Raw genomic sequence first — 19,304 nt, forward strand, 5'->3', positions numbered from 1 at the left:
TCAGCCACTCAAAGGCAGACATCAGTTGTGTGGCCCTCCAGCCTTCAGCCGTTCAGCGGTTCTCTGATTCCCGATAGGCTTTCACAAGTGCTGAAAATGTGTGCACTGTACGTAGACAAGCCTTTGATGAGAACACTAGAATAGCCTCCAGTGCATTTCTAAGTGTGTTATCAGTTAAACCCTACCGACCTCACAGATAAACGTGTTTAATATACGCTTTTGCTGCTTTCTGTTAACTCATTTCTTGGCTTGCCTAGCCGTCTCACTTTTCATCCACCTGAGGGCTAGACCCAGATAAACTTGTGAGATGCTTTCTGAAGAGTGTCAAATTTGCAGACACCGTTTATATCTACTATGGGATTTTCCCCCTTCTACTTTTTCTTAAGATCTCATTGTGTAGCTCTGACAGGCATGGAACTCATAAAGGTCCTGCTGCCTCTGCCTTTCTGCTGTTAGAATCAAAGATGTGCGCCAACACGGTGTTGTGTTTTGTTCTTGTTTTGTGACAGGGTCTCATGGCGTAGCTCTGGCTGCCATCAAACTTCAGAGCCTTGTGCCTCAGCTTCCTAAGCATTGAGACTGTAGACATGTGCTACCACACCTGGCTTTTATTGTAGTGTTTGATGGTATATGCTGTATACAAGATGAAATCCCTCTTACTAGAAATATTAAAATGCTGATTAATATTTTTCTGAGACATACCATCACTCTGTAGTTCTTTTGTTGTAGTTTTTTTGAAACAGGATCTCTCTGTGTAGTCTCGGCTATCCTGGACTTGCTTTGTAGACCAGGCTGGCTTCTAACTCACAGAGATCCGCCTGCTTCTGCCTCCCTAGTGCTGGGATTAAAGGGGTGCGCCACCACCACCCAGCCCACTATGTAGTTCTTACTGGCCTAGAACTTGCTATGTAAACCATGCTGACTCTGTACTTTAACAGAGATCCACGTGTCTCTGCCTCCCCAGAGTTGAAATTGAAGATTGTGTCTTTGTTAATAAAACGTTTTAAGTGGGCTGGAGAGATGGCTCAGAGGTTAAGAGCACTGACTGCTCTTCCGAAGGTCCTGAGTTCAATTCCCAGCAACCACATGGTGGCTCATAACCATCTATAACGAGATCTGGTGCCCTCTTCTGGCCCGCACCAGATGCAGGCAGAACACTCTATACATAATAAATAAATCTTTAAAAAAATTAAGTGACTTTGACATTTTTGTATGTTTCTTGATTTTTTTTTCCTCTTTTTGCTCGTTCCTTGCCTCCGCTATAGGCATTATAATTGACTAGGTTTCTGATACCCAGATCTGTTCCTAAGAAGTAAATTGACGAGGCCACCTTTCTGCGCAGACACTGAAGCTCCAGTTGGCACCATGAAGGTCTTCTGTGGTCGTGCCAATCCAACCACAGGATCCCTGGAATGGCTGGAGGAGGATGAACACTATGATTACCACCAGGAAATTGCCAGGTAACATGGGCTGCTTCTCAGTTGGCTGCAGGTGTGTGGGGCTTATCGACGTTAGTTAAGTTTTGAGGAAGATTCTGGAGACTTGTTTTTATGAGCAGTTGAGATGTTGAATAGGAGAACAGAATGCTTGCTGACAGCAGTTTGTGAAGTGGGCTGGAGAGAAAGGACAGTGGGTGGTTACTGTAATCCTAAAGTAGAAGCAGGGGATGAGAGAGGTAAAACCGCTTGGAGGAGCTTGAGTTTGGTTACTCACTGTATGCAGTAAGAGTGGCAAAGTTCAAGAAGCTTCAAGATTTCTCCTGGTTAGAGTGACTAGATGGATGGATGTTGTTTCTAACAAAATTTCAATCATTCGATTTTACCAATAAAGACTTGGGAGCCAGATGCTGGGGTGAAAGCCTGCTACCTCAGAGAGGCAGAGAAAGCACCCAATTAACCTTCCTCCTCAGCAGATATCCCAGAAGGAATCCCCTTCCCCCATGTTGCCTCAAAAAAAACCTCAAACTCATTGTCCCTCCCTTCTACTTCCTGTGTATCTCTATCTGTCCTCCTGACTTCTTCCTCTCTATTTTTTTTTCCTTAATAATCCTATATTCACTTCCTGTCAACTGGTTGCTTGCTCTGTCTCTTGATCTATGGTTGATTTGATCTATGGTTGACTTGATTTGATAGATTCTGCTGCCTGCACAACAGAAGAGGGCACCAGATCTCCTTATAGATGGTTATGAGCCACCATGTGGTTGTTGGGAATTGAACTCATGACCTCTGGAATAGCAGACAGTGCTCCTAACCACTGAGCCATCTCCCCAGCCCTGGTTGACTTAATTTAATCCTGTTTATTCAAGCAGAAAATATTCTTGGATTATAGGTATGTGCTAGGGCTGATGCGCACAATTAGAAACGGCTTTTTCCAGTAAATAATACAGTCTTGGGGTTCACAGTGTGATCAACTATCCTGCAACAGATGGAGATGTCATCCCCCCATAGAAGGGATTACAGGAACAATGGGACATGAGGTTAGGGTTAGGACGTTCATGAGATGCTAGTAGCTAGAAAGAAACATGGGTCTTGAGATACAGAATTTGCAGATGGTGGTAAAGGTGAAATTGAGAGCAACTCAATGAAAGGGGTTATGGAATGTAAAAACAGAATTAGCTGAGGAGGCAGAAGTGGACCCAGAGGAAAGTTAGGATGGAAAGGGAGGGGAAGTTTTGGAAAGATGGAGTAACTGTTAAGGTGGGGCTGCTAAGAAGTCCTGAACGCTGGTGACCATTAGCAATAGTGAGCAGGAGGTGATGAGGGTAAGTAATGTCTGCACAGTGGTGAGAAGTGAGTGGCTGATAAAGCCAGGGAGCTGGTGAGTGGACATGTCTTAAGAAGTGGGTAGGGACCTGAGAGATGGCTCAGCAATTAAGAGGGTGGGCAGCTCAACCTCCTGTAACTAGTTCCAGAAGATCCTTTCTGGACTCTGTGGGCACTTGCACTCATAGATATACTTAAAAATAAAATATATTTTAGATTCAGTCTATCTATCTATCAATCATCTATCTATCTATCTTTTTTTTGTTGTTTGTTTTGTTTTGTTTCTCGAGACAGGGTTTCTCTGTATAGCCTTGGCTCTCCTGGACTCATTTTGTAGACCAGGCTGTCCTCAAACTTACAGCGATCCACCTGCCTCTGCCTCCGGAGTGCTGGGATTAAAGACGTGCGCCACTACTGTCCGGCCTGCCTATCTATCTATCTATCTATCTATCTATCTATCTATCTATCTGCTTCTTTGAGACAGAAGAGGATGTTGGGTCTCTTGGTACTAAACTTAGACAGTTGTGAGCCACAGTGTGGATGCTGGGAATCAAATCCAGGTCTTTTGCAAGAGCAGCAAGAGCTCTTAACTGCTGAATCATTTTCTAGCTCCTAGAATTCACATTAAAAACAAAATAAGCCAGTTGTGTCACTGGATGGTAGGATTTTCTGAAAGAGGTGGAGACAGGAGGATCAAGGCCAGCCTCAGCTGGGTGGTGGTGGTGCATACCCTTAATCCTAGCGCTCAGGAGGCAGAGGCAGGTGCATCTCCAAGTTCTGGGCCAGCCTGGTCTACAGAGTGAGTTCAGGACAGCCCGGACTACACAGAGAAACTTTGTCTCAAAAACTAAAGGAAAAACAGAAAACAAAACAAAAAATATGTGCGATGACACCTGGTTGTAATCTCAGCACTGGGGAAGTAGAGACAGCAGGATCCCTGGGGCTTGCTGGTCAGCCAGTCTAGTCTAATTGGTGAGCTCCAGGCCAGTGTAAGGAGGTGCACAGTATTCAAGAGGGTGACTGGAGGTTTTCCTCCAGTTTTAACATGTCTGAACAAATGTGCTTGTGCACCCATACACACATGAGTGTTCACACAACATACAAAGTGGGTAAGTCAACAGTGCATGACTTTATCTTAGGTTGCAGTCTTAATTAGCACCAAATGAGTCTTCTTTATTTTTAGCTTGGTTGGTTTTATTCTCAGTCAGAAATAGCGAAACATTGAAAATAACATGCCCATCAACATTATTAGGCAAACCTGTGGTGTATCTGTATAGAGGAATGCAATGCAACTGGGAAAATGGAAACGAAGCTCTTTATTTTCATTCATTCTCCATTGGTAGAGTGATCTTCACAATATATTACATGAAAAAAAGCAAGTTTGTGCCAGAAAGAAGGTGAACTGTCTTGCTTATTTTAGTTTTTACAAAAAGAAGTACTAGAAGACTGAACTGGAAATTGGTGAGAATTAACTGTAGATGAAGCAAATGAGCCTGGCTTCGTGTTTGTTATGGTTGGTTTTAATGTTAACTTACCACAGTTAGTGTCACCTGAGGTTCAGTTCCCAGCACCCACATGGCAGCTCAGAACGGTGTGAAGCATCACGATCGGACCCCCTTACAGAGACATACATGCCGGCAAAATACCAATGCACATAAAATTAAAAATTAAAAAAATTAGAAAGTATTTCAAAGTGGATGATATACTTGTTGGATCCAGTTGAGGGCTACATTTATAGGTGGGAACTCTTTGATGTGTTTATGCATGTCTACTTTAGCAAAGATTTCTGACTCACCTTTTTTTTAAAATTTTGTCTTTTAAGGTCATCCTATGCTGATATGCTGCACGACAAAGACAGAGTAAGTGCAAAGTAAATAGTACTGTAAGACAGGGTCTCACAAAAAAAGAAAAAAAAATAAGACAAGGTCTCACTGGATAGTCCCTAGTTGGGCAGGAACTTGCTGTGTAGACCTTGCTGACCTCCATCTTGGAGATGCCACCTTTCCCTGCCTCCTGTGTGCTTGGATTAAAGGTGTGCACCACCATGACTGATGGAAACCATAATCTTGATGTGGTATTTGGAATCTTGGATTTTAAGGTCAGAAACTCCCCAGGAATCAGGATGACACCAGCAGGGGTGGCAGAGACAAGCAGTGAGGGCTTGCTGGCCAGCCAGTCTACCGTGGAAGTTGATGGAAGTAGACACCCACTGCCTGTCACACATGAAAGCGGGCACATGCACAGCTACCACATATATAGTACAATTAACAGCTAAAGGTCTTGTATATTTATTGTTACGATGTAATGTTTTAACTTTGTGTGTGTGCATATCTATATATACATGTACATATATACACACTAGGAAATGATCTAATTGAACTGCTTACGATTTCTATCATCTACAGACTTACATTTTTCCTTTGGTGATAAGCTGAGAACATTTAACATCTACTCTCAGTAGAGTATGTAATGTATTATTATCTGACTGTAGTCACCATGGTGACAGAAGCCTTCTGCACGCTGACCAGGGCCTCTCAGCTTTCTCGGCTTTCAGTAGCCATCATTCTATTGCTTCTGAGCTCAGTTTGTTCAGACTCTGCGTGCCAGTCACAACATCCAATGTTTGTCTCTCTGTGACATGCTTATTACTAGTTCACTTAACAGGACCATCAATATTGTCAAAGTGACTAGAGTTCTTCCATCTTTAAGACTAAAGAGTAGTATGCCATTTGGGAAGAATACTTTTTTTGTATATTATTTTGGTGATGATGACTACCATTGATCTGTGTCCTGGGGAAAAGAATGCAGCCTCTGTCAACTTTCCTTGCTCTGTTTTAAAATGAATCTGCTGAAGAGGGTAAAAATTCTGAGTCCATAAAATCATATTTGTGGAGGTTCCTAAGGACATACTATAAAGTACATTAAGCAATCATTGTAGAATTACATTTCATGTTTTACAATGAGTTTTTGGCTGTGGGGTGCTGGCAGATGTGAGCAAGGTATATAGATACATAGGCATGAAAATGTTAATGAACTTGCCACCACCCCCACCCCTTTTTTAAAAAATTTATTTATAGCTGAGTGGTTGTGGTGCCCGCCTTTAATCCCAGCACTCGGGAGCCTGGTTACCTGGAGAAACCCTATCTCGAAAAACCAAAAAAAAATTTTATTTATTTATTTATTAAGTATACAGTGTTTTGCCTGCACACCAGAAGAGGGCACCATATCTCACTATAGATAGTTGTGAGCCACCATGTGGTTGCTGGGAATTGAACTCAGGACCTTTGGAAGAGGAGGCAGTGCCCTTAACTTCTGAGCCATCAATCCAGCCCTTGCCACTCCTACTTTTAAAGGCAATAATCTTTTTTTCTTTTTCTGAGCTACGCTTTCTCTGTGTCACTATGGCTGTCCTGGACTTGCTTTGTAGACCAGGCTGGCCTCCAACTGCCTGTGTCTGCCTCTGAGTGCTGGGATTAAATGTTTGTGCCACCATGCCTGGCTAAAGGTAATAATCTTAACAAGTATTCCAAGTTGGCCATGAACTCACTACATAGCCTAGCTGGACTCATACTCATGTTGGTCCTTAGCTTCTCAAGGATCTGCTAATTTTATCAAATATCCGAGTGTGTTTGCTAAGCTAACTAGGAAAAGGCAGTCCTGGTTTTTAATAGACAGATAACAATATTGTCATCTTATTATTGATGAGCATTGTGTTGATCAGATTTTCTGATTTTATGTGAGCCATATAGAAAGGGTCTTTCTTACTTCAGAGGGAAGTTGGCCAAATGACATTCCATCCAGTCAGTCAAGCCAAGAAGATAAAAGATAGCTTCCCCTTTTCTGTGAACCTGAAATCGGTCATCTAATTCTACTGATCTTCAAATCCTTACTCAGCCCACATGACAGCCCAAGGGTCAGTCTGACTGAGAGCTGCCATGTGGATACTAGCCATTAAGTCAGGTCTTCACAAAAGTAGTAAGTGCTCTGAACTGATGATCCATTGTTCTAGCCCTAGTAAGTGTATGCTTGACATTTTAAGTTGTTGCAACTTTTTTAGGGTGGATGTGTAATTTTTTTTTGTTTTGTTTTGTTATTTTTGGTTTTTCGAGACAGGGTCTCTCTGTGTAGCCTTGGTTGTCCTGGACTCCTAAACCAGGCTGGCCTCGAACTCACAGCGATCCACCTGCCTCTGCCTCTCGAGTGCTGGGATTAAAGATGTGTGCCACCACGCCCGGCTGGATATATAATCTTATGTTCCCAGGACTGATGCATGGGATTTCTAGTTTCTTCACATTTTTTTTTCAACATTTGCTATTTTAGAAGAGGCGCATACTTTTAATCTCAGCACTGGGGAGGCAGAGGCAGGCAGATCTCTGTGAATTAGAGGCCAGCCTGGTCTACAAAGTGAGTCCAGGACAGCCAAGGCTACACAGAGAAACCCTGTCTTGTGAAAAACCTAAAAACAAAAACAAAACAACAAAAAACCAAACCAAAAAAAAAAAAGGAAACTGGTATATAGCTCAGTAGTATACTTACCTAGCATAGGTGAGGTCCTGAGTGACACCTGGTACTGGAAAAAGAAAAGAAATCAGCATGTGATATTTTAAACTTAGAAACAAACAAACAACAGCAATAACAAGAACTCAACCCAAAAAACAAAAACCATTTTTATAACTGGGTTGGCAGGATGGCTCATCAGGTAGGGCTGCTTTTCCGGAAACCTGACAGCTCAGTTCAGTCCCTAGAACCCACAGGGTAGAAGGAGAGAACTGACTCCTGCAGGTATCTTTTGATGTACATATGTGCATCCAACCCTCACAAACAAATAAGGGTCTTCATTGGGTCTGTAGAGATGGCTCAGTGGCTACAGCACTCCAGAGGATCCTGGTTTAGGAGAGTTTTCAGGGCAAACATAACAAACTTAGTCATCTGTGCAGGAAGGAAGTCCTGGTCTAGGACTGACAGAAGCAGAAGTTGGCAAGGAGGGCCTGTGAACTGGCGTTTTCACCTCCCAGATGTGTCAGCGCTTGGGTTTTGGTGTTGCTCTGAGGCTGTCTCTGCAGGCAGGAGAGGAGCTTACGGGGGGGGGGGGGGGGGGGGGGGGGGGGGGGGGGCTGGCTGGCTATGGGATACTAGGAAGAGGCCTAGAGTCAGCCACCGCTTCTGAAAGGAACCTGATGAGAGCTGCATTCCTCCAGGAAGGACATTCTTTCTCCCTGCTCCCACCTGCCATTCACCCTCTTAATTTCTCTATTGTCGACGCCTAACAGCTAAAAGGACAATGGTTTGCAGTTTCTTCAGCATTCCTAAGCAGAAAGAGCAGAGTGCGCCAGAGAGTGAGTCACTCAATACAGGGCAGGAGGAAAACTCAGTGATTGTGGAGCCTGCACATGTCTAGCTCAGCTGGCCATGCTGGGGCTGCCAGCCATAGAGCATGTGATGTGACAGCTGTTTTTCCTTTCTCTTAGAATATAAAGTATTACCAGGGCATCCGGGCAGCTGTGAGCAGGGTGAAAGGTAGAGGACAGAAGGCCTTGGTTCTCGACATCGGCACTGGCACGGGCCTCTTGTCAATGATGGCAGTTACTGCAGGGGCTGACTTCTGTTACGCTGTCGAGGTAAGCCATACTGTTTGGGTATGCGTCCTATATCTTACATGGGATGGCCTTTAGGTCCTTGGGTTTTCCTGGTCTGTTGGCAAACACATGCCAAGCACATGACCCAAGAGATGATGGAGACAAGTCAGACAGGGTTCCTTTCTCCAAGATCTGTTTTTTTTTTTTCCCATCTAAAACAGTGGTTCTCAGAATTGTCTGTGTTAGACTCCCTGAGGAACTTTAAAAAATAGTTATGTGGGCTAGAACCTTGCCTCAGTGGTTAAGAGGTCTGCTCTTGCAGAGGACCCAGGTTCGATTCCCCACACACATGGTGTGTAAACCATCTGTAACTCCAGTTCCAGGGGACATGCTCTTCAGACCTCCTCAGACACTAGGCATACGTGTGATACATTGACGTATATTATGCAGGCAAAACAGTCATACATATTAAAAAAAAAAAAAAAAAGTAAGAAAGAAAAAGAAAAGAAAGGCTTCTGTTTTGTGCTGGAATTTCCACTAAAGTTTTTGTCGGGGATGTAGTTGAGTCTCTAGAGATTAATTTAGCATGGATTTGATCACTAGCACTGCATAAACTGGGATGTTCATACTCCAGAAGTAGAATTGGGGAAATCGAGGTTCCGGGTCGTCCTGGGCCTCTGACAGGTCTCGCCAAATGTGAGCTACCACAGACACTGTCTTAAAATAATATCAGGTTGGTTTTTTTAAAAATTAATTTTCTATTGAATTTTCCTGGAATGTGACCTGACATTGGATTTTTTTTTTTTTTTTTTTGACATTGGATTTTTAAAATGTGCAACAAGGCTAAGTGTTCCTATTGTCCCTATAGAACTATCTGCTTTTTATATTTTGACTCTCTCTTTTTTTTTTTCTTTGTTTTCTTTCTTTCTTGTTTTTTTTTTTTTTTTGGTTTTTCGAGACACGGTTTCTCTGTGTAGCCTTGGCCATCCTGGACTCACTTTGTAGACCAGGCTGGCCTCGAACTCACAGCGATCCGCCTGCCTCTGCCTCCTGAGTGCTGGCTTTCTTGTTTTTTGAGACATGATCACTCTGTGTGGTCCTGGGGTCGATATGTAGATGAGGCTGGCCTCAAACTAACAGAGACACTATTACCTCTGCCTCCCAAGTACTGCAATAAATGGCATGTGTCATTATGCCTATCCTTTTTTTCTTGTTTTTTTTTTTAGACAGGATCCCTCACTCTGTAGACCAGACTGGCCTCAAACTCTGAGATCTGCCTGCCTTGAACTCACTATGTAGACCAGGTTGGTCTCTTAATTCATAGACATACACTTTTTCTGTCCTCCAAGAGCTAGGACTTAAATGTCTACCACCATACCCATATATATTTTTTTAAATCATATTTGTATTTGTTTATTTTGTATTGGGGGTGTTTGTGGTAGTTGGAGGACTACTTTTGGAAGTGGTTTTCTCTTTTCACTGTACGGGTCTGAGGGATTAAATTCAGGTCATTGCAGCAGGCTCCCTTAGCTACTGAGCCATCTTGCCATCCTTACCACTTCTTCCTTTCTTTCTTTTTTTAAAAATTTATTTATTTATTATGTATACAGTATCCTGCCTGCATGTATGCTTGCACACCACATCTCACTATAGATGGCTGTGAGCCACCATGTGGTTGTTGGGAATTGAACTCAGGACCTCTGGAAGAGCAGCCAGTGAACTGCTGAGCCATCTCTCCAGCCCCACCATTTCTTTCTTTAATAAAATATTAAACATGTTATTTATATGATAATGTAAATAGTATACACTTTAACAGGAAATGTGGTAAATGAATAGCAAATAGTAAAGTCCTGAGGTCAACAGTAGAATGTGGTCTACTTAGGCTCCTTCTGGCTGCCTATCCTGTCATCCCTACAGCGTGGCCCTAATCTCAAAGTGTTTGGGATGGTGTGATAGATGGATTAGTGGATAGAGATATGACTTGTCCTGAAAATCTGATAGCTCAGGTTTGGCCCCTGGATCTCACAGTGGAGAAGGAGACTAGAATCCCAAGGCTTGTCCTCTGACTTCCATGTATGCACTCTGTGGCACATGCGTGCTCACCTACGCATGCACATCATTGCACACACACGGTAAGAAGAACAGTTACTTAGTGTTTTTGAGACAGGTTCTCTACATAGTCCTGTGGTCCTGGAACTTGCTATGTAGAGCATGCTGGTCTCATACAGCGCTCTGCCTGCTTCTGCCCCCTACTTCAGTGTTGGAATTAAAGGCATGCGCCATCACACCCAGCTTATGTCAATTTCTTTAACCAAAGCTCATGGTTAAGAGCTTGTACTGTTCTTGTAGGGAGCCAGCACCTATGGCTGCTAGTTCATAACTACTAGCTTCAGGGGAATCCAACATCTTTGGCTTCTGTAGGTCCTGGCACTCACATGTACATAACCCGCACAGAGACACACATATGCACATATTTTAAAAGCATTGCCAGCACACCTGGCCTAAGTAGCATATATTTAATGTGGAATAAGAATAACCTATTTGTGGCTAGATAGATGGCTCAGAAGTTAACAGCATTTGTTTCTACAGAGTTCAATTTTCAGCATTCACATGGTGGTTCATAGCCATCCGTAATTTCAGCTCTGGGGATCTAGTGTCCCTTTTACCTCCACAGTCACTAAACACTCACATGGTACACATATATGTAGGCAAAAAACTCAAACATAAAATGAGTAGGCTGGGCATGATGGCACACACATTCAATCCCAGCACTTGGGAGGCAGAGGCAGAAGCTGAATGATGTCTGTGAGTTCAAGCCAGCCTGGTCTATGTATGGAGGCTATCCCAAACATGAGCAAAGAAATAATAACTAAAATGAGTAGAGTTAATTTAAAAAATAAGGTGTTTAGAGGCTGGAGAAATAGCTTTGTTAAAAGCTGTTGTGGACTATCTTCCAGAGAAGGCTGCTTGGATGTGGATTTAGGCCAGTAGAAAGTCTTTATTAGTCAGCCAGTGTCTACACTGGGTATTACAAGCTCAGAGTGAGCTTGTAAGCATGTCCTAGCTTTGCAGGACAGCTTGATCTTCAGCACTAGACATGAAGGCAGGCCTCTGGTTGTGTTCTCTAGGCACACATAAAATGGTATATACAGGTAGACTTGGTACTCACTTGCCAACATATAACTGGTAAAGTTAGCAGTGAGATTGCTCAGGGAGGGAAAGGAGAAGAGCTATACTTGGAAACGTGCTTACTTTCAATGTTGAGGAAATGTGGCCAGTGAAGTCAGGTGTAGACAGACAGGAAATGACCCTAGAGGGTAGAGTGCTGTGGAAGCCAACAGAGCAGTTTATGGAAACCTTGGAAAGGAGGCAGTTCTCAACAGGTATAGGTGAGACAACATCACAGTCAGTGCCACAGTGTTGCTCGATACAGGGGCCCTAGTGACATGTGGTTGAGGTAACTGTCTTAGTCACTGTTGCTGTGAAGAGACACCATGACCAAGGCAATCTTACAAAAGAGAGCGTTTAACTGGGGCTTGCTTACAGTGTCATCATGGCAAAGAGAATGGCAGCAAGTGTGGTGCTTGAAAGCTACATCTCATCTCAGCAAGCAGAGAGAAAGACTTCAAAGCCCACCCCGCAGTGACACACTTCCTCCAGCAAGGCCACTTGCTGGTGCCACTCCCTGGTGACTGAGCATTCAAATATATGCGCCTACTGGTGCCATTCTTAGTCAAACCATGACAGTTACCAAGCACTTGAGGAATGAATTTTTTATTTCCTCCCATTTTAATCAGCCATTGTGTTGATAACATGTTGGACAGTATAGGTAGTTGTGAAGGTTTGGGTGGGTAAAGACTAATAGTTTTTTTGTTTTGTTTTGTTTAAGATAGGGTTTCTTTGTGTATCCTTGACTGTCCTGGACTCACTCTAGACCAGACTGGCCTCGAACTCACAGCAATCTGCCTGCCTCTGGCTCGAACTCACAGCAATCTGCCTGCCTCTGCCTCCAGAGTGCTGGGATTAAAGGCGTGTACCACCACCGCCTGGCTTGACTAACAGTTATTGAATTAGCAGTAGGAGGTCATTAATGACCTGTTTTGGTTTGTTTTTGTTTTTGGAGACAGGTTTCTCTGTGTAGCCCTAACCATCCTGGAACTTACTCTGTAAGCCAAGCTGGCCTTGAACTTACAGATCTGCCTGCCTCTGCCTCCTAAGTGTTAGGGTTAAAGATGTGTGCTACCACTCCTGGTTCATTAATGACCTGTAAAAAAATTTTTTATCAAGATTTTATTTTTGATTGTCTGTGTATACACAGATGAGTACAGGTGCCCATGGAGGCCAGAAGAGGGCATCAGATCATTTAATCTAGTATGTAAGCCACCCAGTATGGGTCCCCTGGAAGAGCAGTATGTCCTTTTAAGCACTGAGCCCCTAATTTTTTTTAAGAGTTTGTTTTTATTTGTATGTGTTCACACGTGAACCCATGTTAGTGCCCTTAGACCAGAAGAGGCCATCAAATTGAGTTACACGTACTTCTAAGATGATCAGTGTGGGTACTGGGAACTGAATTCCGGTTTTCTGTAAAGCAGCAAATACTCTTTAACTCCTGACCTATCTTTCCTGCCTATATGAATCTTATTATTCTGTGTTGACATAGCATCTTCCTTTGAAAGCTTATCCCTCTGCTGGCTGTAGGAGAGATGCTAAAGAGCATGGTCCTAACTTACTTTCTCTTTTAAAAGCAAGCAGTTTTTTCCTAGAAAAAGGTTCTGATAAACCTCTTCTTGTATTTATAATTGCCCAAAATAATTGACAAAGAGGATTTAGTCCCTCTCAAACCAGATGGTTTCATCACTTTAAAGCAGGTCAGTTTCCATACTGCACCACTGCCCCTGTTCTGGGGGGGGGGGGAAGAGTGGATGTTGGGAAGTCTTCATTGTTTATGTTTGGGGTGAGAACATTGTATATTTGGGTATGCCTATTTGTGTGTAGGTGGGTACACTCCTGTGGAGGCCAGTGGCTGACACTGGTGTCTTCCTCAGTCTCCACCTTATATATTGACGCAGAGCCACTTGAACTCAGAGCTAGCCAGTCCAGTTTGTCTAGCTAAGCATTTTGTCCCCTGCCTCAGGCAGCTGGTCTGGGGTCACAGAGGAACTGCTGGCATTTCCTGAACTCTGGCCTTCATACTTCTGCTGGTACCTTAGTTTCATTTGTGGCTGCTGTGATAAAATTCTTTGACAAAATCAGTTTAAGAGATAAAAGGTTTATTTGTTCACAATTTCAGGTTATGGTCTATCACTGGGGAGAAGTCAGGGTATCAGGAACTTGAAGCAGCTAGTTGATTTATATTTCCAGTCAAGAAGCAAAAGTAATGAATAATACATGCAGGTTTGTGCTCAACTGTCTCTCTCTCCCACTCTCCCTCTCTCCCTCTCCCCCTCTCTCCCTCTCCCCCCCACCCTCTCTCCCTCTCTCCCTCTCCCCCCACCTCTCTCCCTCTCTCCCTCTCCCCCCCACCTCTCTCCCTCTGTCCCTCTCTCCCTCTCTCCCCCACCTCTCTCTCTCTCTCTCTCTTCCCTCCCTCCCTCTCTCTCTCTCTCTCTCTCTCTCTCTCTCTCTCTTTCTCCCTTTCTCCCCTAGACAGGACTCCTCTGTCTAGCTTTGGCTGTTCTGGACTCACTTTGTAGACCAGGCTGGCCTTAAACTCACAGCAATCCGCCTGCCTCTGTCTCCCAAAGGTGGTGCTAAACGTGTGCTGCCATGCCTGGCTGGCTTTCTCTTTGTCAGTCTTGGACTTACCTATGGTGCTGCTCAGAATTCAAGGTCAGTCTATTCATCCAATTAAGAAAATCCCTCACAGGCCAATTGAATCCAGACATGCCCTTCTCAACTGATACTGTATTGTGCTAAGTGACAATTAAAAGTAACATCAGCTAGGTATGGTGATGCATGCTTGTAATCCCAGCACTCAGGGAGGCAGAGGTAGACAGATCTCTCTGTGAGTTCGAAGCCATCCAGGTCTACAAAGTGAGTCCAGTACAGCCAAGGCTACACAGAGAAACCTTGTTTTGAAAAAAAGAAAAAAAAAAAAAAAAGTAACATGACACACTAGATGAGCTGTCTTTCCAGCCTCATGAGAGCTTAAGCTTCCTGCTGGGCTGAGGAGAGAGGCTGTGAATATCAAAGCTGGAAGGTTTATGGAAGGGGCTGAGTGATAAGTCAAAGGCAGCAAAAAGAGAGAATGACACTGAGTTTGTGGTAATTTCAGAGGCTCAGACAAAGTGATTGATCAGGAGCCAGGGTTTGAGGCCAGAGACCCTGTGTGTGTGTGTGTGTGTGGGGGGGGGAACTGTTTTAGCCAGGCGTGGTGGTGCATGCCTTTAATCCCAGCACTTGGGAGGCAGGGGCAGGCGGATTACTATGAGTTTGAGGCCAGCCTGGTCTACAAAGTGAGTCTAGGATAGCCAGGGCTAAACCAGAGAAACCTTGTCTGGAAAAACCAAAAAAAAAGAAAAAGAAAAACTAGGTTTTAGAAATGATTGTTTCCCCCAGCTGATACATACATTCTTCACAAAAGAATATGGCTTTTCTCTGTGATATAAAAACCAAAATCATTTTCATGGTAGAAAATACAGAAATGATTTAGAAAAAAAAGGGAAAAATCTCCCATCGTTTATTTTTGTTTCCACTTTGTATTTAATAATTTTCTGTATTTTTATGGGTTAGAGCTGGGATATCCAGACTAGGCAGGTGGAAAAGTCAGAGACAGAGGGGCTAGTGAAGGGCTCTGGAGGAGCTCACGACTTCTGGAGGAAAACTTTGTGCTTCCCTGTGGGTTGTGTTTGTGTGTTTGCTTTAGACACTAGGCTTCTGCTGTGTGGCCCAGGCTGGCCTTGAACTCCTGATCCTATCCACACTTCCCAGATGGCTGTGGTTACAGGCATGTGTTACCATTCCAGCCTCCAGCTAGATTTTATTTGCCTATGAATGCTGAGGAGGACCGTGTGGATTAAGAAAGAGTTACAGCTGGGAAAGTAAAATGGTCTACATTATGGAGGTTCCCAAGTATCAAAAGGAAATACAGTGTGTGCTTTTAGTCTGAGTCAGTTCTGAACGTGAAGCTGCTCTGGCCATATTTTAACACAGTCTCCCTTATCTCTGGAAAATAAAGCACACATTGCCAAGTTTGTGAAACAGCACTGTTCTTAGCATCTGTAGCATGGCAGCGACACCTACTGCCCTTACTAGGTAGTGCAAGATGCCTTCATTTCCACTTAGCATGAAATGGAAACTTCTAAACAGTACCTTGAAAGTGAACGTATAATTTATTTATTTTTGTATGTGCAGGTGGAGGCTATTGAGACAGGGGTTCACTCTGAAGCTCAAGCTTGTCTATAACTCATAATAACTCCCGTGCCTTACCCTCTCGAATTCTGGGATTACAAACATGTGTCACCACACCTGGCTGAATTTCATCCCTTTATGTTCATTTTCATGACACACCTTTGGAGACCAAAATATTTTTAGCATCAAATCATGGGGCCTGAGTCAGGTACTGTCTTGCTGCTATGAGTGTTTGAGAAGTAAGATTTTTTTTTTAATAGTACATTGCTCATCCCCTTCTCTGACTTATAGGTTTTTAAGCCTATGGCTGATGCTGCTGTGAAGATTGTGGAGAAAAATGGCTTCAGTGATAAGATTAAAGTTATTAACAAGCATTCCACTGAGATGACAGTTGGACCAGGTGAGCACTATACCGCCTGCGTAGGAAGCAGAGCTAATAGAGCGTCATGGCAGTCTGTCACACACAGGCAAGAAACTCTTTGCTTTAAGCATGCTGGGATTCTTGAGTAGCTGAACTTTTGTGACACCTGAGGTAGTAAGGAAAGTATACAGTCAGAAGCCGGAAACTCAGTAGTCCCACACGCTCTTTGAAACCCAGAGAGCACAGTGTAGCATTTGGGGAAGGGAAGGCCAAGCTGTATTTTACTATGGCCACCACCATGTCTTAAGATGCAGTATTCTAGGATTGAAGCATCTATTTAAAGTCACCATTTAAGTCGTTTGCCATTATCATCAGGATCTAAAGCAGTCTGGGCTGGCCTTGAACTCACTGTAGCTGAGACCTTGATTCTCCTCTAAGTATTGGAATTACAGGCATGGGTATCACTACAACTTTTGCGGGGGTGCTTTTTTGTTTGTTTGGTTTGTTGGTTGTTGTTTTTTCCTCTCATTTAAAAAAGTTACTTTGGTGATGGGGATGTAGCCACCGACATCATGGCTTGGGTGTATAAGGTCCTGGGCTTGATCCCCAAGACCCTAAAGTAAAAGTAATTTAAGCTAGGTATGGGTAATCCTAAGCATTTGGGAAACTAAGGCAGGAGGAAGATCCTGGGTTCCAAGTGAGACTTTTTCTAACAACAGCCCAAATACAGGGCTGGAGAGATGGTTCGAAGTTTAAGAGCACTGCTGCTCTTTTAGAGGACTTAGGTTCAGTTCCCAGTACCACACGGTAGGTCTAATCATCTGTAACTCTGGTTCCAGGGCATCGCATGCCTTCAGGGGTCACAAAGCATATACATGGTACACAGATACACACCTGTCTACATGCAGGCAAGAGACTCACACGTAAAGTGAATAAATGTAAACCTAATTTTAAAAAACCTGTGTGTGTGTGTGTGTGTGTGTGTGTGTGTGTGTGTGTGTGTGTGTGTGTGTGTGTATTCAGTTTAGACTGGCCTTAAACTCCTGACTAAAAGAATTCTTTTGAAGGTCTTGAGTACTGGGATTACATATGCTACCACACTGGGCCCACCATGTCATATGATGAGGATCCTTTTTTTTTTTTTTTGGTTTTTTGAAACAAGGTTTCTCTGTGTAACAAGCATTGTCTGTCCTGGACCAGAGCAGGCTGGCCTCGAACTCACAGAGATCCTCCTGCCTCTGCCTTCCAAGTGCTGGGATTACAGGCATACGCCACCATACCTGACCTTTTTTGTTGTTGTTTTTTTGAGACAGGGTTTCTCTGTGTAGCCCTGGCTGTCCTGGACTTGCTTTGTAGATCAACTGTGTGCCCATATGTATTTCTATGCATCATATGAGGACACTGCCTGAAGAGATCAGAAGAGGGTACGATATCCCTTAAAGACAGTTGTCAGTCACTATGTGGATGCTTGGAGTTGAACCTGAGTCCAGAACTATTGACTCATCTCTCCAGCCCCTATGCCCCAGTTTTCTTCCTTCCTTCCTTTTTTTTTTTTTTTTTTTTTTTTGTTTGTTTGTTTGTTTGTTGTTTGTTCCCGAGACAGGGTCTCTCTGTGTAGCCTTGGCTGTCCTGGACTCCTAAACCAGGCTGGCCTCGAACTCACAGCGATCCTTCTGCCTCTGCCTCCCAAGTGCTGGGATTAAAGATGTGTGCAACCACACCTGGCAAGATTTATTTATTTATTTTCTACCTTCATGTACACTTGTATACCAGAAAAGGGCATCAGATCACTTTATAGATGGTTGTGAGCCACCATGTGGTTGCTAGGAATTGAACTCAGGACCTCTGGAAGAGCAGACAGTGCTCTTACCAGCTGAGCCATCTCTCCAGACCCTCTTTTTTTTTTCCCCTTTTGAATCAGGGTCTCTCTATGTAGCTCTGGCTATCTTGGAACTTGATATACCCAGGCTGGCCTCAAACTCATAGATATCTGCTTGCTTTTACCTCTCTTGTCCTGGGCTTAAAGACATGCACCATAATGCACAACCCAGTTTTCTTTTTTCTTTTCTTTCTTTCTTCTTTTTTTAAATTTAATTTAATTTTTTATTTTTAATGGTGTTTTGAGACAGTTCTTTTCTTTGTAATAGCCCTAGCTGTCCTGGAACTTGCTTTGTAGACCAGATTGGCCTCACACTCAGAGATCTGCCTGCCTCTGCCTCCTAAGTGCTGGGATTAAAGGTGTGTGCAAACACACCTGGCTTGCTGGCCCAGTTTTCTTGACATGGTTTTGTTTTTGGCTTTAGGTTTTTGAGACAGCGTTTTTCTGTGTAGCCTTGGGCTGTCTTGGACTCACTTTGTAGACCAAGCTGACCTCGAACTCACAGTGATCCACTTTGCCTCTGCCGCCCATTGCTGGGATTAGAGGCATGTGCCACCACGCCCGGCTAGAACCTTATCTTCAGCTCAGAAATTTTTATAATTTTAGCAGACAATATTACCTGGCACATTTATACCTCTTCTCCCCCCACCCGCCTGCCAAAAGGATGTTCTAAAAATATCAGTAATCGACTTTGGAAACATGTCAATTAAATAACGACATCTAGAAAAAGAAATCAATATATACAAAATGGAACTTGTTATTTTATTGCTCCACACATAGCTATGTAATCACCCAAGTCTGGAAGCAGGCAGTAGTTTTTGATGTGCTCTTTGTACTGAAACACCATTCATTTTACTACCTGAATATGTTTTCCACTTCACACCTCTCACCTCCACTACGCATCTTGTAGGTCAGGTTCTAATGTCTCACACAAGATTTCTAAAACAGTAAACCATCCTTCAGAATGACCTGTCATGCTCCCTTCCTACTCAGAATTCTTTGAGGCCCCCAATTGGCGAGTCTTCCCTTATGAAGATTATCACCCCACCCACCAACCCATCCCCTCCCAAGCATTCCTTAGTTGCCTGTAGTTCTTTGTGTAGGTTTAAGGCCTGAGAGCACCCCCTCTTTTTTAGCATGTCTACTTCTGGGTCTTTGTTTCTCAGCATTTTTGATAGTTGAAAACAGCTTAATGCTTTTGAGGTTTACTTACATTGTTCTGTGTGCCATTGTATATGTGTACCATAATTAATTACATTTCTTATTGCTGCTACTGCCTTTTTTCCCCTCCAATATATTTGTTACTTTTCTATTGCTGTTATGAAACACCATGACCAAGGTAGCTTTAGAAGGAAGGGCTTTTTTGGGCTTACAGT

At 43.4% G+C, this 19,304-nt stretch overlaps 1 protein-coding gene across 1 annotated transcript in view; it reads left to right on the plus strand.

The window, feature by feature from the left end:
- Nucleotides 1-1,320: 1,320 nt before the first annotated feature.
- Nucleotides 1,321-19,304, plus strand: part of Prmt7 (protein arginine methyltransferase 7) — a 42,988-nt gene continuing 25,004 nt past the window's right edge. Inside the window, exons 1-4 of the mRNA XM_051169083.1 lie at nucleotides 1,321-1,460; nucleotides 4,585-4,621; nucleotides 8,231-8,380; nucleotides 15,980-16,088. Of these exons, the coding sequence (XP_051025040.1) occupies nucleotides 1,366-1,460; nucleotides 4,585-4,621; nucleotides 8,231-8,380; nucleotides 15,980-16,088 (391 nt within the window). The 5' untranslated portion in view covers nucleotides 1,321-1,365. The remainder of the gene's footprint in view (nucleotides 1,461-4,584; nucleotides 4,622-8,230; nucleotides 8,381-15,979; nucleotides 16,089-19,304) is intronic.

This window comes from Acomys russatus, chromosome 26, assembly GCF_903995435.1.
Source record: "Acomys russatus chromosome 26, mAcoRus1.1, whole genome shotgun sequence".
Lineage (NCBI taxonomy): Eukaryota > Metazoa > Chordata > Mammalia > Rodentia > Muridae > Acomys > Acomys russatus.